Here is a 21807-nt window from a genome sequence, read left to right on the forward strand (position 1 = left end):
CACTACTCGGGAGACAACAGTTAACCACTATAGTGGAAATCTCTATATGGGTCACACTACTCGGGAGACAACAGTTAACCACTATAGTGGACATCTCTGTATGGGTCGCACTACTCGGGAGACAACAGTTAACCACTATAGTGGAAATCTCTATATGGATCACACTACTCGGGAGACAACAGTTAACCACTATAGTGGAAATCTCTATATGGGTCACACTACTCGGGGGACAACAGTTAACCACTATAGTGGAAATCTCTACATGGATCACACTACTCGGGAGACAACAGTTAACCACTATAGTGGAAATCTCTGTATGGGTCACACTACTCGGGGGACAACAGTTAACCTCTATAGTGGAAATCTCTATATGGGTCACACTACTCGGGAGACAACAGTTAACGGAGACAACAGTTAACCACTATAGTGGAAATCTCTACATGGATACTACTCGGGAGACAACAGTTAACCACTATAGTGGAAATCTCTACATGGATACTACTCGGGAGACAACAGTTAACCACTATAGTGGAAATCTCTACATGGATCACACTACTCGGGAGACAACAGTTAACCACTATAGGGGAAATCTCTATATGGGTCACACTACTCGGGAGACAGCAGTTTACCACTATAGTGGAAATCTCTATATGGGTCACACTTCTCGGGGGACAACAGTTAACCACTATAGTGGAAATCTCTATATGGATCACACTACTCGGGAGACAAGAGTTAACCACTATAGTGGAAATCTCTATATGGGTAACACTACTCGGGAGACAGCAGTTTACCACTATAGTGGAAATCTCTATATGGATCACACTACTCGGGAGACAAGAGTTAACCACTATAGTGGAAATCTCTATATGGGTAACACTACTCGGGAGACAGCAGTTTACCACTATAGTGGAAATCTCTATCTCTATATGGATCACACTACTCGGGAGACAACAGTTAACCATAGTGGAAATCTCTATATGGATCACACTACTCGGAAGACAACAGTTAACCACTATAGTGGAAATCTCTGTATGGGTCACACTACTCGGGAGACAACAGTTAACCTCTATAGTGGAAATCTCTATATGGGTCACACTACTCGGGGGACAACAGTTAACCTCTATAGTGGAAATCTCTATATGGGTCACACTACTCGGGGGACAACAGTTCACCACTATAGTGGAAATCTCTATATGGATCACACTACTCGGTAGACAGCAGTTAACCACTATAGTGGAATATATGAATCACACCACTCGGGAGACAACAGTTAACCACTATAGTGGAAATCTCTGTATGGGTCACACTACTCGGGGGACAACAGTTAACCTCTATAGTGGAAATCTCTATATGGGTCACACTACTCGGGGGACAACAGTTCACCACTATAGTGGAAATCTCTATATGGATCACACTACGCGGGAGACAGCAGTTAACCACTATAGTGGAATATATGAATCACACCACTCGGGAGACAACAGTTAACCACTATAGTGGAAATCTCTACATGGATCACACTACTCTGGAGACAACAGTTAACCACTATAGTGGAAATCTCTCTATGGATCACACTACTCGGGAGACAACAGTTAACCATAGTGGAAATCTCTATATGGGTCACACTACTCGGGGGACAACAGTTAACCATAGTGGAAATCTCTATATGGGTCACACTACTCGGGGGACAACAGTTAACCACTATAGTGGAAATCTCTATATGGATCACACTACTCGGGAGACAGCAGTTAACCACTATAGTGGAATATATGAATCACACTACTCGGGAGACAACAGTTAACCACTATAGTGGAATATATGGATCACACTACTCGGGAGACAACAACTTACCACTATAAATTGTATAGGCTGTTAATGAAAAAGAACTCATAACTATCTATATAACACATACAATAGTGGGTTTAAACAAAGGCAGCACTTTGGCTAAAGAGTATCCGTTCAAACAAGAGAGCAGCACTATGGTCAAACGTACAACTTAGGCCAAACCCTATGACGGTTATCTGGTAAACGTACAACTTAGGCCAAACCCTTTACCCATAATCTGGTAAACGTACAACTTAGGCCAAACCCTTTACCCATAATCTGGTAAACGTACAACTTAGGCCAAATCCTTTCCAGGTAATTTGGTAAACATACAACTTAGGCCAAAACCTATAACAGTAATCTGGTAAACATACAACTTAGGCCAAAACCTATAACGGTAATCTGGTAAACATACAACTTAGGCCAAACCCTTCACCAGTAATTTGGTAAACGTACAACTTAGGCGAAACCCTATCCCAGCAATCTGGTAACAGGCGAAACCCTATACCGGCAATCTGGTAACAATAACAATTCAAGGTTTTTATATTTATAGATTATCACACTGTATTTTCAGGGATCGTCGTGAGAACAATTTTCTCATCGTGAGCACGTGGATAAAATCGAGAGGCCACTGCAATATCATTACCCTTGACCTTTGGTTATTCAGAACAAGTAATTTATTGACCACTGTGACCTTGAATATGGGTGAAGGTCATTCATTTGAACAAACTTGTAAGTCTGCCTTTATCCCAGCATGTTAATGGCCAAATATCATCACCCTTGGCCTTTTGCTTATTGAGAAGAAGTCGTTTAAAGGTTTTAAACATATTTAACCCCTGTGACCTTGAATATATGTCTGGGTCATTCATTTTAACAAACTTGGTTAAATACCTAAACAAAAATGTACGTTTTTGGCTGTTTATTACATACCAACTTATACAAGAAACACGGCTCTTGTGCTTCTTCGGTCGTCACGTCATTTGTTACATTTTTATCAGACAATTCTGGCAGACCATGATGATTATCTCTCTGTTAGCCAAAATATCCCGTCAATTGTCGGCTTGTTTCCCTATTAGTCGTTTGTTTTCAGCATTACCCCCATGTTGTTGCTTATAAAGTCTGTTACATATTTATACAATTTCGCCTACATAATCAATCATCACATAAAAATGTTAGATACATGTATACTTGTCCATACACAAACTCGACAGTCCACAGGTCAATCAGAAACCTGGTATAGGGTTGCTTAAATTGATATAAGCATTGAAATAATAGCGACACTGTGGACAATATAATTTGTCAAATGTTTTAGACAATGCGCCACATTTCCAAGCCACTGACTTTCAAAAAGATACATTAAAAGCTACATAGAGAATTACTGAAACTCTGTCCATTGTGATACATTAGAAGCTACATAGAGAATTACTGAAACTCTGTTCATTGTGATACATTAAAAGCTACATATAGAGAATTACTGAAACTCTGTCCATTGTGATACATTAAAAGCTACATAGAGAATTACTGAAAATCTGTCCATTGGGATACATTAAAAGCTACATAGAGAATTACTGAAACTCTGTCCATTGTGATACATTAAAAGCTACATAGAGAATTACTGAAACTCTGTTCATTGTGATACATTAAAAGCTACATAGAGAATTACTGAAAATCTGTCCATTGTGATACATTAAAAGCTACATAGAGAATTACTGAAACTCTGTCCATTGTGATACATTAAAAGCTACATAGAGAATTACTGAAACTCTGTCCATTGAAGAAAAATAGCAAATACAACCATCATTTCATTAGTTTATTCACAAGAAACAGCAGTCACAATTGTAGAAAATGTAAAACAAAATTCAAATATAACATTTTTTTGCCACAATCAGTGCTTGTTATGTGTTAGAAGCATTTTCTTCTATTGGAAATACAAATTGGTTTTTTTATTCCAATCCTCTGTTTAAAAAAAACCAATAACATGATTTAAACCTATAGCAAATTAAGGTATAGCTATCTTAATAAGTCGACTTAAAATATAGCTACATGTTTAACTATTATCAATTAATAAACAGCTTTAGCTATCGATGAGTGTCTATTTTCCCTGTCTTGACTTGGACCTTTTCTCAGGGCGAGCAGACTTCAGTTTTTCTTTGGAGCGATCTCGGTCGCCATTTTTGTCGTTTTTCTGTCTGCGTGTATTTGACCTCACTCTTCTGCTTCCGGGTCGACTGTCGTACATGCCCCTTCCGGCTAACCTGGCTATAATACCAAACAATAATATTGTATGAATACATCTGTAACGAACTGTTTAAATAAACTTAATTTATCTTCTCTCTACTTCTACCTGTTACTCGACCTACTTTATCATATTGAAGATGCTGTCGGTGTTGGGTGGGTGTTTTATGTACAGGACAAGAGCGTAAGTGTACAGGGAAGAGACGAATTATAAAGCTTTCCAAAGTAACAGATGGGGGCGAGATTGTTCAAGTCTTGAACAGTTCTGAGATGGAACATTTGATGTATTGCTTGTTTATTGAAGTTCTTTGTGGGCCTGTGAATTGTTTTCCATTTTTTTCAGAGTGGGGCAACACCCTTATGTTCTGCCGTTTGATGCAAGTCAATAAGTTTCATTGGAAGATCACTGTCTTTACTAGGTATAACATCTCCCTCAATATGTTGCTAATATAATTATCTGGTGTGTTTTTGATGCTTAAGGTATTTAAATTTTGAATTGAGGTCTGTATGTCCCGATTTTTACAATGTGCTTAAATTATGTACTCTCCGGGCCAACACATGAGTAACCATCTTTTGACTTAGCTATTTTTTTGTGGAATTTTCTTTTGAACACTTGCCAAATGTCCTCGGTGGTACTGCATGTTTGTGTCCCTGACGGTGTTGTTAAATAATTTATATGATATAATTTATAAGATATGATATAAACTTTTACCAATTTCACTTTTGTTGTGCAGAGAAATTCAACGGAGTTGTTAAGTAATTAGAAATTCAGCAAACACATCATCATGCGAGGCATTACTTCGGTGAGTTAGGTTTGGTTTGGGTAATTTGCTGTCAAAAGTTAGAGTCTTAAACAAAATAAGTACGGCCTGTATCAAGTGTTGATTTATAAACTGGGCGTGAAGTTTCGATGGATTTGGCCAAGTTTCTGTACCGATGACTTCAATGTAAGAAGGTCGTATTTGACATTTAATGCCAACAGGCCTAGGTGTTGGATGATATTGACACAGGTTGTGGTGAGAGGCTTTACTATGGGTATAGTGAATATGGGCATATCACAAGGACATTTACAGAAATACGAGAGATGTTTGGATAAACTAGGGTTTTGAAGTTCACTATTAGTACTATCGCTTTAAGAGCACGAGCCGATAAGCCTGGATATGGCGACATGACTTACCAATGACGGTGGTAATGGAGGTTGTTAGAGACTGGTGAGATGACTGACACGAGACGTTGGGTACGACAGATGCTAGATTATAATCTCCGTCCCTAGTGTGACCCTAGGACTCATAGGATGCACAAACAGATGGACAGAGTTAAGTAATGATGGGTAGTGGAGTTGCCCCCGAAGTACAAGATTTGTTTACACCTAAAGTCAAATGCCGATTAAAAACCCGTGCAAGCCTAGTAGGGTAAGTTTACAGGAGAATATAAAAACCATGAAATCACCCAAAAAGAGACACAAAAATGACTTGGATATATGTTGAGTTTGGTCTACACTTCTTACATAGATGACGTGTCGATTACATGCTAAAACATATGAGGAAAGTCATCTGTGCATTTTCCTGCGCATGCGTTCAACTCTCACAAATTATAACCAAATAAAAGATGGGGCGCTAAAAACGACAAGTATTGTTTATAAATGTTAAGTTTGTTTAAAACACAAACAGTAAATGCTTATTTTGCGAACTTTCGTAAACGTCTGTTTCCTTAGTAAAACATATGGCCAACTTCTGGCAAACTTCAATGGCCAACACTACAAACACGACGCTTATACACTAGAATTATCCTTTTTTACAAACTTATACACAGAATCGTAGCTTTAAACCCAACACATATACTCACACCTGTAGACCCCCGCACCAGACAGGTACACCCGTACGCATACAAACACATATCTGCTACAAAGGACCCCTACAAATACTCATTCTTCCCACACACAGTAACACAATGGAATCTCCTCCCCTTAGCAGCAGTCCAATGCACAACACTAGAGGACTTCAAGGCACACTTACCCTACACAGCCCTTGAAGCCCTCATCACACACTAGTACATAAACCAGATTTTAACTTTTTATCTATACCTTGCACAAACAAAAACACAAAAAAAAACCACCCCTAATCACTATAAATAATCCCTTCACGCCTCTACAATTGGACCCCCGATGGCATAATCATCAAACTGATGGAGCCCTCGTATATAAAGAAGAAGAAGATATAGAGTGCGAATGGCTGGTGTATCAACTCTAAACCGCGGAAAACAACTCTAGATAATAGGTAATATGTTTACCCATGCCAACCCTTTGGGGAGGTTCATATGGAGTCATAAAGATGACTCAGATGGTGGCCCCTCGTCTCTGTTTATCGATTCCTCTTCTCTCTCAGATGGATTCTTTAAACATCTGCCTTTTCTGTCTAAGATCTTGGAGAAGGTTGTGTCCCGGCGTATAGATGTTCATCTCCATGCAAACAGTCTCCATGACAACATGCAATCGGCCTACCGCATGGGACACTCTACTGAGACGGCCCTCCTACGTGTACATAATGATATAGCTTCTGCATTGGATAACAAGTGCAGAGCTGTGCTTGTCATGCTGGACTTGTCAGCTGCATTTGACGTCATCGACCAAGGCATACTTTATAAACGTCTGGAATACTCTTACTGAGTGACTGATACCGCACTATGCTGGATACAGCCTTACCTGAGTGAACGGCGACAGTGTGTTGCCATCGGATCTTCCACCTCACATGATAAAGTACTAGATTTCGGGGTTCCTTAAGGGTCGGTGTTAGGACCACGAAAATATTGTATGTACTCCAAACCGATTGGAGATATTTGTCGTCGCCATAGCCTTCGCTATCATTGCTATGCCGATGACACACACATTTACATGGTCATCAAACCACAGGACAGTTGGAATACCGTCTCAGAAAGTCTGGAAGCTTGTCTGACAGATATCAGTATCTGGATGAACGCCAACATGGTTAAGCTTAATCAGGAAAAGACGGAACTAATCGTCTTTTCCCCAAAGTGTTAGCAAACAATGGCTCTCCAGCTCAAGGTCGGTGCCAGAACTATTGAGACTGTTCCAGCTGTTAAAAACCTAGGGGTATACTTTGATAGTTCACTGAACATGGAGAAACAAGTGAACGCTATTGCAAAATCCTGTTACTACCAGATCAGGAACATCGGCTGTATTCGGCAGTTTTTAACTGCAGATGCATGCAAGATTTTGGTGCATTCACTTGTTACCTCTCGGTTGGATTATGGTAACGCCCTGCTCTGTGGTATATCTAGGTGTCTGCAGAGGGTCCAGGACACTGCAGCACGGCTATAGTTACTCGTACTCGAAAGAGAGAGAGCACATCACACCTGTGCTCTATTCGCTGCACTGGCCATGGTTACCTGTACGATACAGGTCGCAGTACAAAATTATGGTGTACACATACAAGGCACTGAATGGAACAGCTCCACAGTACATACAGGAGCTTGTTACCCTGTATCAGCCGTCACGATCACTGCGGTCGGAGTCAGAATCTTTGTTGTGTATCCCAAAATATCGTACTGTCACCTACGGAAACATGCTTTGGAAGGGTTTCGGCTACGTTGTGGAATAGCTTACCATCTGTTATCAGAAAGTCCAAGAGGGACATCAAAACTCACCTCTTCACGTCTGCATTTTAGAATCTTTGCAAAGACGTTAAGTAAAGACCACCCTTTTATTTGTTCAATTGTGTGCACATTGCTTGCTTAAATGTATAAAAGTGATTGTAAGCCTTTGTTATTTTTTTTCGTTTTCACAATTATAACCATTACTATTATCCATATGTTGTAAAGCGCTTTAGAGTAATTTTACAAATTATATAGGGCGCTATATAAATGTTGTATATTATTATTATTATTATTAACATTAATATTTCTCACTATCCAGTTGTCCCCCTTTCCAGTACGTTTGAGTTGTTCCAGTCTATGATGCGGTTGTGTGTGTAAGCAGGGTCAATAATGGCTGGTTTAGTGTTTTGTTTCTCCTATGTACTTGTATATCTAGTGCATAGACTATTTGGCGAAATCTCTCGATATTTTTTGACAGCTGACTTTACTGACTCGGCAAAGTGTGACTTTGTTAAAATAAATATCGGATTAGAGTAGAGACAAAGGTCATTTGCACTCTGTTCTTGTCAAAGGATAACAGACCATTTCGAAAGCTCGCAATGCTAAAAATAATACAAAGAGAAACTTATTAGTGTTCACATTCTTTTTACCTTTTCCCCTTAAAACTTTCAAAACATTCAAATCTAAAAATATAACAAATCCAAACCGTCTTATTTTTTGTTAAGAATAGGAAAGTTGATTCTTGCTAGCATTATCATGTCGTCTGCCATGCCAATAATTAAGTACAACTCGTCCCCTAAATATCAAATTGTTGCTACAATGGTGACGGCAAACCTCTGGGACTACGGAATCAGCAGAGTCTACCACCTTGTACCTTGACAGATGAACGTAATGGAAACACATGTGACTGCACCTACAGAATTCGGTAACAGGCATTGTATGTCACCATACCACTGTTCCGTCCTTCTTAGACACACTCAGGTGACGTTAGGGGCACGGATCGTCAGACACTTAAGACACCCATCATGCCTCGATGATGATCTAAAGAATTTCCTGTCACTCTACGTATTGTAATCATATATTAACAGACACATTTGAAATCGTTCATCATTATTCATTACAGAATAGCATATGTTATGAAAGTTAGATATCTTTAATAAAAGCGTGCATGACTTGTAAACTTAAGAAAGGTTTTAATAATGTTGCAGTCTGATTCTTCTGTAAAAACTCTCCCATAACCTTTACAGACCTGTTGGCGGACGTTCCATATATACGGAGATAGTCACGAAGTGCTAACCCTCATCATGATCCTGAACAGCTTTGGTGTACGGGAAGAGTTTTACTTTCCATTAAGAAAGTTAAAGTATGTGTTCATGGCTTGAAAACCAGATTTAAGCTGTCTGAAATATATATATACAAACCTTACCTGTGAATTCCTCGTTAATAGACTCGTCATCGTTCAGTAGCGGTACATAAGTGTCGGAGGTCTCGGTCGTTTCTGTAAGTTATCACAAATATTTATAGAACTTCATCGAAATCACAACGCATAAAGGATGATGGGACAATGTCCCCAAAACATCACTGTTTTATAATATTCCGTATCATGGTGGAGCTTCTTATATAATGACTTTGAAGTTCTGTGAGAAAAGTGCAGACGTAGTAAAAAAAAACAAAAACACTCTGATGACAATAATTTTGATATACAAGTATAGACAAATATAGCACTTTGATTGAAACATAACAAAGGATGAGTAGTAGCGTGGCGTACTGGCCTTCTCTAACTAGGACGTTCGTTAGCAATACTCCAGGCATTACAGGCGATCACACACTAGTCCCAAATAAAACATCCCAAACCAAAGAACCTTTCCTCAACCTAATTCCATTACTTTAAAAAAGACAACCCATACCTCTAAGTGTTAATATTGGGTGCAGACTTACTATCAACTCGAAGGAGCACCAACGTCTCCCTCTCCGTCAGTATCTCATTTGCATATCTGTTCGGAACGTCTCGTAGAAATTTGATATTACCTGATTCATCACAAAGTTCAATGTCAACTGAAAAATGGAGTTCATGCGGATTAATAAATATTTTAGAAATAATGAATACTAAATGGGCAATTGTTTTATTATTCTTAGAAACTAATAGGGATTAATCCAAACTGCGATATTATTTATTATACAGAGCTTGTACCGGTTGTAAGTTACGATCCCAGGCCATATTCGGGTCTTCAAGTTTAGTTTTAACATATTATATTGCCCAAACATTTTGGAAAGGGGCTAAGGCACAAATCAATGGAACTTATCATATCCTTCTCCCAACATACTTAACAATTACATAAGTACACGATAACAATGAAAACAGGCACAATAACAGTGTTATAACAGTGTTATAGTTATAGAAGTAATCCGTAATGAACAAGTTGTTACAAAATCACAAAAAACTGATGAAAACAGCACGATTTCAAGCGTTAATGTGGGTTTCCTCTTTAGTCTTAGATTATCTTTCACGCAAATCTTGTATTTGTTTAACTTTGTCGATGAAATGACAAGGAAACTCGAAGGTCTCATCGAAATTGGTAGAGATGTGCTCTATGGTATTAATTTAAGTTAGGTTCAGGCTATATAATTCTATATGGTAGTATATAGATGATAACACGTGTTTCTATGGTTTGTCATGAGACCAGTTGTCCACTGGTAGCACCTGGATTAAATGTCGAGTAAACCCTCATTGGCCTCTTAATATAGATCTTACGGCAAACCACGAAAACAACGGGCAACAATCAGTATAACAGACAATAACCGTGATAATTTTCACACTTCAGGAAAAAGATCTCGTTACCGGTAATTGAGAAAAACACGATATAAATATTTATTATTACTTGTATGTTAAAGCAATATCAGATAAACTATTTCTATGACGGAAAATTATCTCAGGAGAGAAATTAACAGTGATAGGACAAATAACGATGGCAAGTAAAATGTGTAGGGGTTGTGTTGTTTTACTTACAGTCATTTTTACATCGACATTTCTGTTTTATACTCCGTAATAGATTGCGGGCTCGACAGAAAGGGTTAAAGATTTCCTCCTCGCAATCTGTAAAAATAACCATAGTAACAAATGTATGATTGGAATAGAAACGATAAAACATGGAAAATACACCAGTAAAGTACATAATAGGGCATCATGTGTAAGTTATAGTAAAGAAAGCGATATGGGCTTCTGATAATGGTCTCAAGGATAACTGGTAATATGAACATTGTTATCCGTCTTACAAATAAAGTCACTATATTTAGTATCGGAGAACAAAGAACTACTATGCATGACACACCAATTATAACTAACGTATTGCCCACCTTCTATGATATCAGAGAACAACTAACTGCTATGTAAAACACACCTCCTATTATAATTAATGTATTGCCACCTTCTATGATATCAGAGAACAACTTACTACTATGTACAACACAAATCCTATTATAACTAACGTATTGCCACCTTCTATGATATCAGAGAACAACTAACTACTATGCATGACACACCTATTATAACTAACGTATTGGCCACCTTCTATGATATCAGAGAACAACTAACTACTATGTACAACACACATCCTATTATAACTAACGTATTGGCCACCTTCTATGATATCAGAGAACAACTAACTACTATGTAAAACACACATCCTATTATAACTAACGTATTGGCCACCTTCTATGATATCAGAGAACAACTAACTACTATGTACAACACACATCCTATTATAACTAACGTATTGGCCACCTTCTATGATATCAGAGAACAACTTACTACTATGTATAACACACCTCCTATTATAACTAACGTATTACCCACCTTCTATGTTAACAGAGAACAACTAACAACTATGTATTACACACCTCCTATTATAACTAACGTATTGTCCACCTTCTATGATATCAGAGAACAACTAACTACTATGTATAACACACCTCCTATTATAACTAACGTATTGCCCACCTTCTATGATATCAGAGAACAACTAACTACTATGTATAACACACCTCCTATTATAACTAACGTATTACCCACCTTCTATGATATCAGAGAACAACTAACTACTATGTATAACACACCTCCTATTATAACTAACGTATTACCCACCTTCTATGATATCAGAGAACAACTAACTACTATGTATAACACACCTCCTATTATAACTAACGTATTACCCACCTTCTATGATATCAGAGAACAACTAACTACTATGTATAACACACCTCCTATTATAACTAACGTATTACCCACCTTCTATGATATCAGAGAACAACTAACTACTATGTATAACACACCTCCTATTATAACTAACGTATTACCCACCTTCTATGATATCAGAGAACAACTAACTACTATGTATAACACACCTCCTATTATAACTAACGTATTACCCACCTTCTATGATATCAGAGAACAACTAACTACTATGTATAACACACCTCCTATTATAACTAACGTATTACCCACCTTCTATGATATCAGAGAACAACTAACTACTATGTATAACACACCTCCTATTATAACTAACGTATTACCCACCTTCTATGATATCAGAGAACAACTAACTACTATGTATAACACACCTCCTATTATAACTAACGTATTACCCACCTTCTATGATATCAGAGAACAACTAACTACTATGTATAACACACCTCCTATTATAACTAACGTATTACCCACCTTCTATGATATCAGAGAACAACTAACTACTATGTATAACACACCTCCTATTATAACTAACGTATTACCCACCTTCTATGATATCAGAGAACAACTAACTACTATGTATAACACACCTCCTATTATAACTAACGTATTACCCACCTTCTATGATATCAGAGAACAACTAACTACTATGTATAACACACCTCCTATTATAACTAACGTATTACCCACCTTCTATGATATCAGAGAACAACTAACTACTATGTATAACACACCTCCTATTATAACTAACGTATTACCCACCTTCTATGATATCAGAGAACAACTAACTACTATGTATAACACACCTCCTATTATAACTAACGTATTACCCACCTTCTATGATATCAGAGAACAACTAACTACTATGTATAACACACCTCCTATTATAACTAACGTATTACCCACCTTCTATGATATCAGAGAACAACTAACTACTATGTATAACACACCTCCTATTATAACTAACGTATTACCCACCTTCTATGATATCAGAGAACAACTAACTACTATGTATAACACACCTCCTATTATAACTAACGTATTACCCACCTTCTATGATATCAGAGAACAACTAACTACTATGTATAACACACCTCCTATTATAACTAACGTATTACCCACCTTCTATGATATCAGAGAACAACTAACTACTATGTATAACACACCTCCTATTATAACTAACGTATTACCCACCTTCTATGATATCAGAGAACAACTAACTACTATGTATAACACACCTCCTATTATAACTAACGTATTACCCACCTTCTATGATATCAGAGAACAACTAACTACTATGTATAACACACCTCCTATTATAACTAACGTATTACCCACCTTCTATGATATCAGAGAACAACTAACTACTATGTATAACACACCTCCTATTATAACTAACGTATTACCCACCTTCTATGATATCAGAGAACAACTAACTACTATGTATAACACACCTCCTATTATAACTAACGTATTACCCACCTTCTATGATATCAGAGAACAACTAACTACTATGTATAACACACCTCCTATTATAACTAACGTATTACCCACCTTCTATGATATCAGAGAACAACTAACTACTATGTATAACACACCTCCTATTATAACTAACGTATTACCCACCTTCTATGATATCAGAGAACAACTAACTACTATGTATAACACACCTCCTATTATAACTAACGTATTACCCACCTTCTATGATATCAGAGAACAACTAACTACTATGTATAACACACCTCCTATTATAACTAACGTATTACCCACCTTCTATGATATCAGAGAACAACTAACTACTATGTATAACACACCTCCTATTATAACTAACGTATTACCCACCTTCTATGATATCAGAGAACAACTAACTACTATGTATAACACACCTCCTATTATAACTAACGTATTACCCACCTTCTATGATATCAGAGAACAACTAACTACTATGTATAACACACCTCCTATTATAACTAACGTATTACCCACCTTCTATGATATCAGAGAACAACTAACTACTATGTATAACACACCTCCTATTATAACTAACGTATTACCCACCTTCTATGATATCAGAGAACAACTAACTACTATGTATAACACACCTCCTATTATAACTAACGTATTACCCACCTTCTATGATATCAGAGAACAACTAACTACTATGTATAACACACCTCCTATTATAACTAACGTATTACCCACCTTCTATGATATCAGAGAACAACTAACTACTATGTATAACACACCTCCTATTATAACTAACGTATTACCCACCTTCTATGATATCAGAGAACAACTAACTACTATGTATAACACACCTCCTATTATAACTAACGTATTACCCACCTTCTATGATATCAGAGAACAACTAACTACTATGTATAACACACCTCCTATTATAACTAACGTATTACCCACCTTCTATGATATCAGAGAACAACTAACTACTATGTATAACACACCTCCTATTATAACTAACGTATTACCCACCTTCTATGATATCAGAGAACAACTAACTACTATGTATAACACACCTCCTATTATAACTAACGTATTACCCACCTTCTATGATATCAGAGAACAACTAACTACTATGTATAACACACCTCCTATTATAACTAACGTATTACCCACCTTCTATGATATCAGAGAACAACTAACTACTATGTATAACACACCTCCTATTATAACTAACGTATTACCCACCTTCTATGATATCAGAGAACAACTAACTACTATGTATAACACACCTCCTATTATAACTAACGTATTACCCACCTTCTATGATATCAGAGAACAACTAACTACTATGTATAACACACCTCCTATTATAACTAACGTATTACCCACCTTCTATGATATCAGAGAACAACTAACTACTATGTATAACACACCTCCTATTATAACTAACGTATTACCCACCTTCTATGATATCAGAGAACAACTAACTACTATGTATAACACACCTCCTATTATAACTAACGTATTACCCACCTTCTATGATATCAGAGAACAACTAACTACTATGTATAACACACCTCCTATTATAACTAACGTATTACCCACCTTCTATGATATCAGAGAACAACTAACTACTATGTATAACACACCTCCTATTATAACTAACGTATTACCCACCTTCTATGATATCAGAGAACAACTAACTACTATGTATAACACACCTCCTATTATAACTAACGTATTACCCACCTTCTATGATATCAGAGAACAACTAACTACTATGTATAACACACCTCCTATTATAACTAACGTATTACCCACCTTCTATGATATCAGAGAACAACTAACTACTATGTATAACACACCTCCTATTATAACTAACGTATTACCCACCTTCTATGATATCAGAGAACAACTAACTACTATGTATAACACACCTCCTATTATAACTAACGTATTACCCACCTTCTATGATATCAGAGAACAACTAACTACTATGTATAACACACCTCCTATTATAACTAACGTATTACCCACCTTCTATGATATCAGAGAACAACTAACTACTATGTATAACACACCTCCTATTATAACTAACGTATTACCCACCTTCTATGATATCAGAGAACAACTAACTACTATGTATAACACACCTCCTATTATAACTAACGTATTACCCACCTTCTATGATATCAGAGAACAACTAACTACTATGTATAACACACCTCCTATTATAACTAACGTATTACCCACCTTCTATGATATCAGAGAACAACTAACTACTATGTATAACACACCTCCTATTATAACTAACGTATTACCCACCTTCTATGATATCAGAGAACAACTAACTACTATGTATAACACACCTCCTATTATAACTAACGTATTACCCACCTTCTATGATATCAGAGAACAACTAACTACTATGTATAACACACCTCCTATTATAACTAACGTATTACCCACCTTCTATGATATCAGAGAACAACTAACTACTATGTATAACACACCTCCTATTATAACTAACGTATTACCCACCTTCTATGATATCAGAGAACAACTAACTACTATGTATAACACACCTCCTATTATAACTAACGTATTACCCACCTTCTATGATATCAGAGAACAACTAACTACTATGTATAACACACCTCCTATTATAACTAACGTATTACCCACCTTCTATGATATCAGAGAACAACTAACTACTATGTATAACACACCTCCTATTATAACTAACGTATTACCCACCTTCTATGATATCAGAGAACAACTAACTACTATGTATAACACACCTCCTATTATAACTAACGTATTACCCACCTTCTATGATATCAGAGAACAACTAACTACTATGTATAACACACCTCCTATTATAACTAACGTATTACCCACCTTCTATGATATCAGAGAACAACTAACTACTATGTATAACACACCTCCTATTATAACTAACGTATTACCCACCTTCTATGATATCAGAGAACAACTAACTACTATGTATAACACACCTCCTATTATAACTAACGTATTACCCACCTTCTATGATATCAGAGAACAACTAACTACTATGTATAACACACCTCCTATTATAACTAACGTATTACCCACCTTCTATGATATCAGAGAACAACTAACTACTATGTATAACATACCTCCTTTTATTACTAACGTATAACCCACCTTCTATGATATCAGAGAACATCTTACTACTATGTATAACACACCTCCTATTATAACTAACGTATTGCCACCTTCTATGATATCAGAGAACAACTAACTACTATGTATAGCACACCTCCTATCATAATTAACGTATTGCCCACCTTCTATGATATCAGTGAACAGCTAACTACTATGTATAACACACCTCCTATTATAATTAATGAATTGCCCACCTTCTATGATGTCAGAGAACAACTAACTACTATGTATAGCACCCCTCCTATCATAATTAACGTATTGCCCACCTTCTATGATATCAGAGAAAAACTAACTTCTATGTATAACACACCTCCTATTGTAACTAACGTATTGCCACCTTCTATGATATGAGAGAACAACTAACTACTATGTATAGCACACCTCCTATCATAATTAAAGTATTGCCCACCTTCTATGATATCAGTACACCTCCTATTATAACTAATGTATTACCCACCTTCTATGATATCAGAGAACATCTTACTACTATGTATAACACACATCCTATTATAACTAACGTATTGCCCACCTTCTATGATATCAGAGAAAAACTAACTGCAATGTTTAACACACCTCCTATTATAACTAATGTATTACCCACCTTCTATGATATCAGAGAACAACTAACTACTATGTTTAACACACCTCCTATATATAACTAACGTATTGCCCACCTTCTATGATACCAGAGAACATCTTACTACTATGTATAACACACCTCCTATTATAACTAACGTATTACCCACCTTCTATGATATCAGAGAACAACTTACTTCTATGTATAACACACATCCTATTATAACCAATGTATTACCCACCTTCTATGATATCAGAGAACAACTTACTTCTATGTATAACACACATCCTATTATAACTAACGTATTGCCCACCTTCTGTGATATCAGAGAACATCTTACTACTATGTATAACACACATCCTATTATAACTAACGTATTGCCACCTTCTATGATATCAGAGAACAACTAACTACTATGTATAACACACCTCCTATTATAACTAACGTATTGCCCACCTTCTATGATATCAGAGAACAACTAACTACTATGTATAACACACCTCCTATTATAACTAACGTATTACCCACCTTCTATGATATCAGAGAACAACTAACTACTATGTATAACACCCCTCCTATTATAACTAACGTATAACACACCTTCTATGATATCAGAGAACAACTAACTACGATGTATAACACACCTCCTATTATAACTAACGTATAACACACCTTCTATGATATCAGAGAACAACTAGCTACTATGTATAACACACCTCCTATTATAACAAACGTATTACCCACCTTCTATGATATCAGAGAACATCTAACTACTATGTATAACACACCTCCTATTATAACAAACGTATTACCCACCTTCTATGATATCAGAGAACAACTAACTTCTATGTATAACTCCCCTCCTATTATAACTAACGTATAACACACCTTCTATGATATCAGAGAACAACTAACTACGATGTATAACACACCTCCTATTATAACTAACGTATAACACACCTTCTATGATATCAGAGAACAACTAGCTACTATGTATAACACACCTCCTATTATAACTAACGTATTTTCCACCTTCTATGATATCAGTGAACATCTTACTACTATGTATAACACACATCCTATTATAACTAACGTATTGCCACCTTCTATGATATCAGAGAACATCTTACTACTATTTATAACACACCTCCTATTGTAACTAACGTATTGCCACCTTCTATGATATCAGAGAACATCTTACTACTATGTATAACACACCTCCTATTGTAACTAACGTATTGCCACCTTCTATGATATCAGAGAACAACTAACGACTATGTATAACACACCTCCTATTATAACTAACGTATAACACACCTTCTATGATATCAGAGAACAACTAACTACGATGTATAACACACCTCCTATTATAACTAACGTATTACCCACCTTCTGTGATATCAGAGAACAATTAACTACTATGTATAAAACACTTCCTATTATATGTCATTAATATAGAAATACACGCTTGAAATAAAACCTTAATGTGCTACGATTGGTCAAAACCGTGGGAACAAATATCTTCGCCACTGCAAAATTGTGAACTTGAAACAAATTTATTGGAAATGTTTATTTCATTTCATTTAAAACTGTTCATGGTTTAAAATAATATTGAACTACTTTGCAATGCGCGGAACGACAATACTATTGATCGGAGTACTTTGGTTTTGATCTTCATAGTCAACTGATAACACATTATTGTGATTGATTTTTTTTCTTTTCCTTCTTCCTTCAAATTATGAATGTTATATGATAAATAGAATCTTATATTCGTTTCCTTGTCATATTGAATAGATAAAGATCGTTTATAATTAAGGCGAGTGTCATATTAAACTATTGAGATAGTTTCATAATTTCACTATGACATGGACACTCATGTAAGATCCTCTATGCATTACTCACCTCATATCATATTATTGACTGAAATACAATTCGCCTCGATTTTATAGGAAATCATTTATTTCAATTCACATGTACTACCTTCTTGCTATAATAACGACTCATTAAACCTCTGTATATTTTCCATTTCCTTTCCCACCTTATTTTATTAAATTTAAATTGTTACTTATACACATATTCTCTAAATAAAAACAAGAGGCCCATGGGCCTTAACGGTCACCTGAGTCTATAGTATTTATTTTTGTTGTTGAAATATGTACCAATTTGAGTAAAAAATACTTTGTCAGGACCATGAGGCGATCATTCCTACCAACTTTCAGTTCAATCGGTCCAGCAGAACTTGACTTTAAGTTTGAAATAGGTTTTCAAAATGGCGGCCGTGGCGGCCATATTGGATTTCTGATCGACCCGAAAAATAACAACACTTTGTCAGGACCATGAGGCGATCATTCCTACCAACTTTCAGTTCAATCGGCCCAGCAGAACTTGACTTTAAGTTTGAAATGTAAAATGACGACGGACGACGGACGACGGACGACGACGGACGAAAACGGATAGCAATAGGTCACTTGAGCTAAAGCTCAGGTGACCTAAAAAATTAACAATAACGTACTTTCTATTATAAATTGGAGTTATTAACTAGAACGCACATTAAACACCTTATAATCGTGAACTATATTACATACTACCTACCTCCTATAGGAACATGGACTATCTAAGTACTGGGCACAATTAATGCACAGGACCTATTAACGTCTATGTACTACACACATTATACAGGAACACATTAATGTGAATTCGCTTGTATATCTTGGTCTGCGACATACGTTGCTTTCTGACTCCCTGTATTTCATTCACAAATGAAGGATAACTTTACTGAGAACAACAAAAATATATATCCTACAAAGTCTAGATCCTTACACTACATGGTATACATCTTGATATATTAATGAATATTTAAGTATAGCATTAAGATAAACTGTTTTAAAATTGGTTTGATGGTTGTCAAATGCTCAATACCTTCAAAATATTGGTCACGTAAGACGTACTTTTTATGACGTATTAGAGTTTAGGGATCACGGTATACAAAAAAAATACCTACCACCATATCTCACAGTGACATACACCATGCTTGTCAGGGTTCGGGACGCTTAGGTCGATAGAAGATTACATAACTATCCGCTTCACAATGTGATACAGTAACAATTATAGCCAGGCTCCGCCAAATCCATACGAATGGTCAACATGTACCCGTGTCGATGGACATAGCTACCGGTCACTTAGAGCGATACCATAATCTATCCCGGGTTTAAACTGCTCTCAAGGTGGTCGACGTATACCCGTCAAAGTCCAATAAGCTAGGTATTTAACACAGCCACTTTTTAACATTTAAATACACACCCTCTTCAGATATTGTATAAGGTCGGTATTATACATGTGGCTTGTGATATGGGATTATCAGGTATTATAATTGTAAGGTGATAAAAAAAATCATCGTGAGGTAAGAAAGAAGTATGAATGTAGGTTAATTAAGAAACATCATTTTGAGACATTATAATAAATACTACACTTACCTGAGATTTATAAGAGTGAGATTTATAAGAGAAGAGGAAACAGCTACAGGTAATGATTTTTCGTTTGTAAGGACTGATAAACATCACTAAACTAGTGCTCACCAAACATAAAACGTAGACATTCATAAATCATTTGTTATTATGAGAAATCAGAAACCAGCGCATTGAAAAAAATAACCAATACTTGACTGATTGGGGATTCATTTTATTTTATTGTATATTTTTTAGGAGTTGGGTGGGTGGTTGGTTCGAGGTTGGGTAGAAGGTTTAACCTTATCATGTGCATGGTGGGAACGTGTTTTGTAAAGGTGGTGGGAACGTGTTTTGTAAAGGCATACTATTAAGTTCGCCATTAAGTTCAATACTTATTTAGTCAACTATAACGGTAATGTGTTGACAGAAAACCAGACCGCCCTTCTCAATGACCAGTAAACTGGTCTGTGTTTTGTTGACTCTTGTGAAGATCCCTGTCGTTGTTTGGTATTTAAACCCCGTATTCGTACTGGAAGCATTAACATATGTCCTTGTCAGATATATATATATATTAGCATAACGATAACATTTTTTCAAGAGCTACTTATGTTCCTACTCTATTGGGTATTTTTCTTTTAAACATTAGACAATTCTTATCAAAATGACGAGGCCATTTTAGGGGGTGGTAATGACGAGGCCATTTTAGGGGGTGGTAGGGCTCAAAAGATTTAGTCTATCTATATATAAATGTATATTATGAACGTCCTCACTCTTGTAATTCCTGTTTTAAACACAGCCATATACTAGCAATATCTTTTCTAGTCTCTAAGTCCTATTGTGGAACTCTGTGAATGTATAGTTAATCTTGTAGTGGGAATCATGTTAATGCTTAAAACGCCAGTACAGAAGTCGAGAGCTGAACAACCTTAAAACGCCAGTACACAAGTCGAGAGCTGAACAACCTTAAAACGCCAGTACACAAGTCGAGAGCTGAACTACCTTAAAACGCCAATACGCAAGTCGAGAGCTGAACAACCTTAAAACGCCAGTACACAAGTCGAGAGCTGAACAACCTTAAAACGCCAGTACACAAGTCGAGAGCTAAACAACCTTAAAACGCCAGTACACAATTCGAGAGCTGAGCAACCTTAAAACGCCAGTACACAAGTCGAGAGCTGAACTACCTTAAAACGCCAGTACAC

General features: G+C 36.4%; 1 protein-coding gene across 2 annotated transcripts; it reads right to left on the reverse strand.

Moving 5' to 3' along the window:
- Nucleotides 1-3617: 3617 nt before the first annotated feature.
- On the reverse strand, nt 3618-20424 carry LOC110461662 (uncharacterized protein CXorf65 homolog). 2 transcript variants are annotated; one of them, XM_021515227.1, is made up of 5 exons: nt 20161-20424; nt 10676-10762; nt 9607-9723; nt 9090-9166; nt 3618-4080 (listed from the first exon to the last, which is right to left on the reverse strand). In XM_021515227.1, the coding sequence occupies exons 1-5, from the start codon at nt 20186-20188 to the stop codon at nt 4072-4074; spliced, it is 318 nt and encodes a 105-aa protein (XP_021370902.1). In that variant the 5' UTR covers nt 20189-20424; the 3' UTR covers nt 3618-4071. The 2 variants fall into 2 exon arrangements, with proteins under 2 accessions (XP_021370902.1, XP_021370901.1); XM_021515226.1 differs by having other exon boundaries at nt 9095-9166; nt 20161-20421.
- Between the last annotated feature and the right edge of the window lie 1383 nt (nt 20425-21807).

The sequence above is a fragment of the Mizuhopecten yessoensis genome, unplaced genomic scaffold, assembly GCF_002113885.1.
Source record: "Mizuhopecten yessoensis strain PY_sf001 unplaced genomic scaffold, ASM211388v2 scaffold10649, whole genome shotgun sequence".
Classification (NCBI taxonomy): Eukaryota; Metazoa; Mollusca; class Bivalvia; order Pectinida; family Pectinidae; genus Mizuhopecten; species Mizuhopecten yessoensis.

Coding starts and splice junctions, on each gene's coding strand:
- LOC110461662 (XM_021515226.1), bottom strand. CDS start 20,188: ATGGTGTATGTCACTGTGAGATATGGTG. Junction 10,763..20,160: donor TGTCACTGTGAGATATGGTG/GTAGGTATTTTT, acceptor TTATTTTTACAG/ATTGCGAGGAGGAAATCTTT. Junction 9,724..10,675: donor ATGTCGATGTAAAAATGACT/GTAAGTAAAACA, acceptor TCCATTTTTCAG/TTGACATTGAACTTTGTGAT.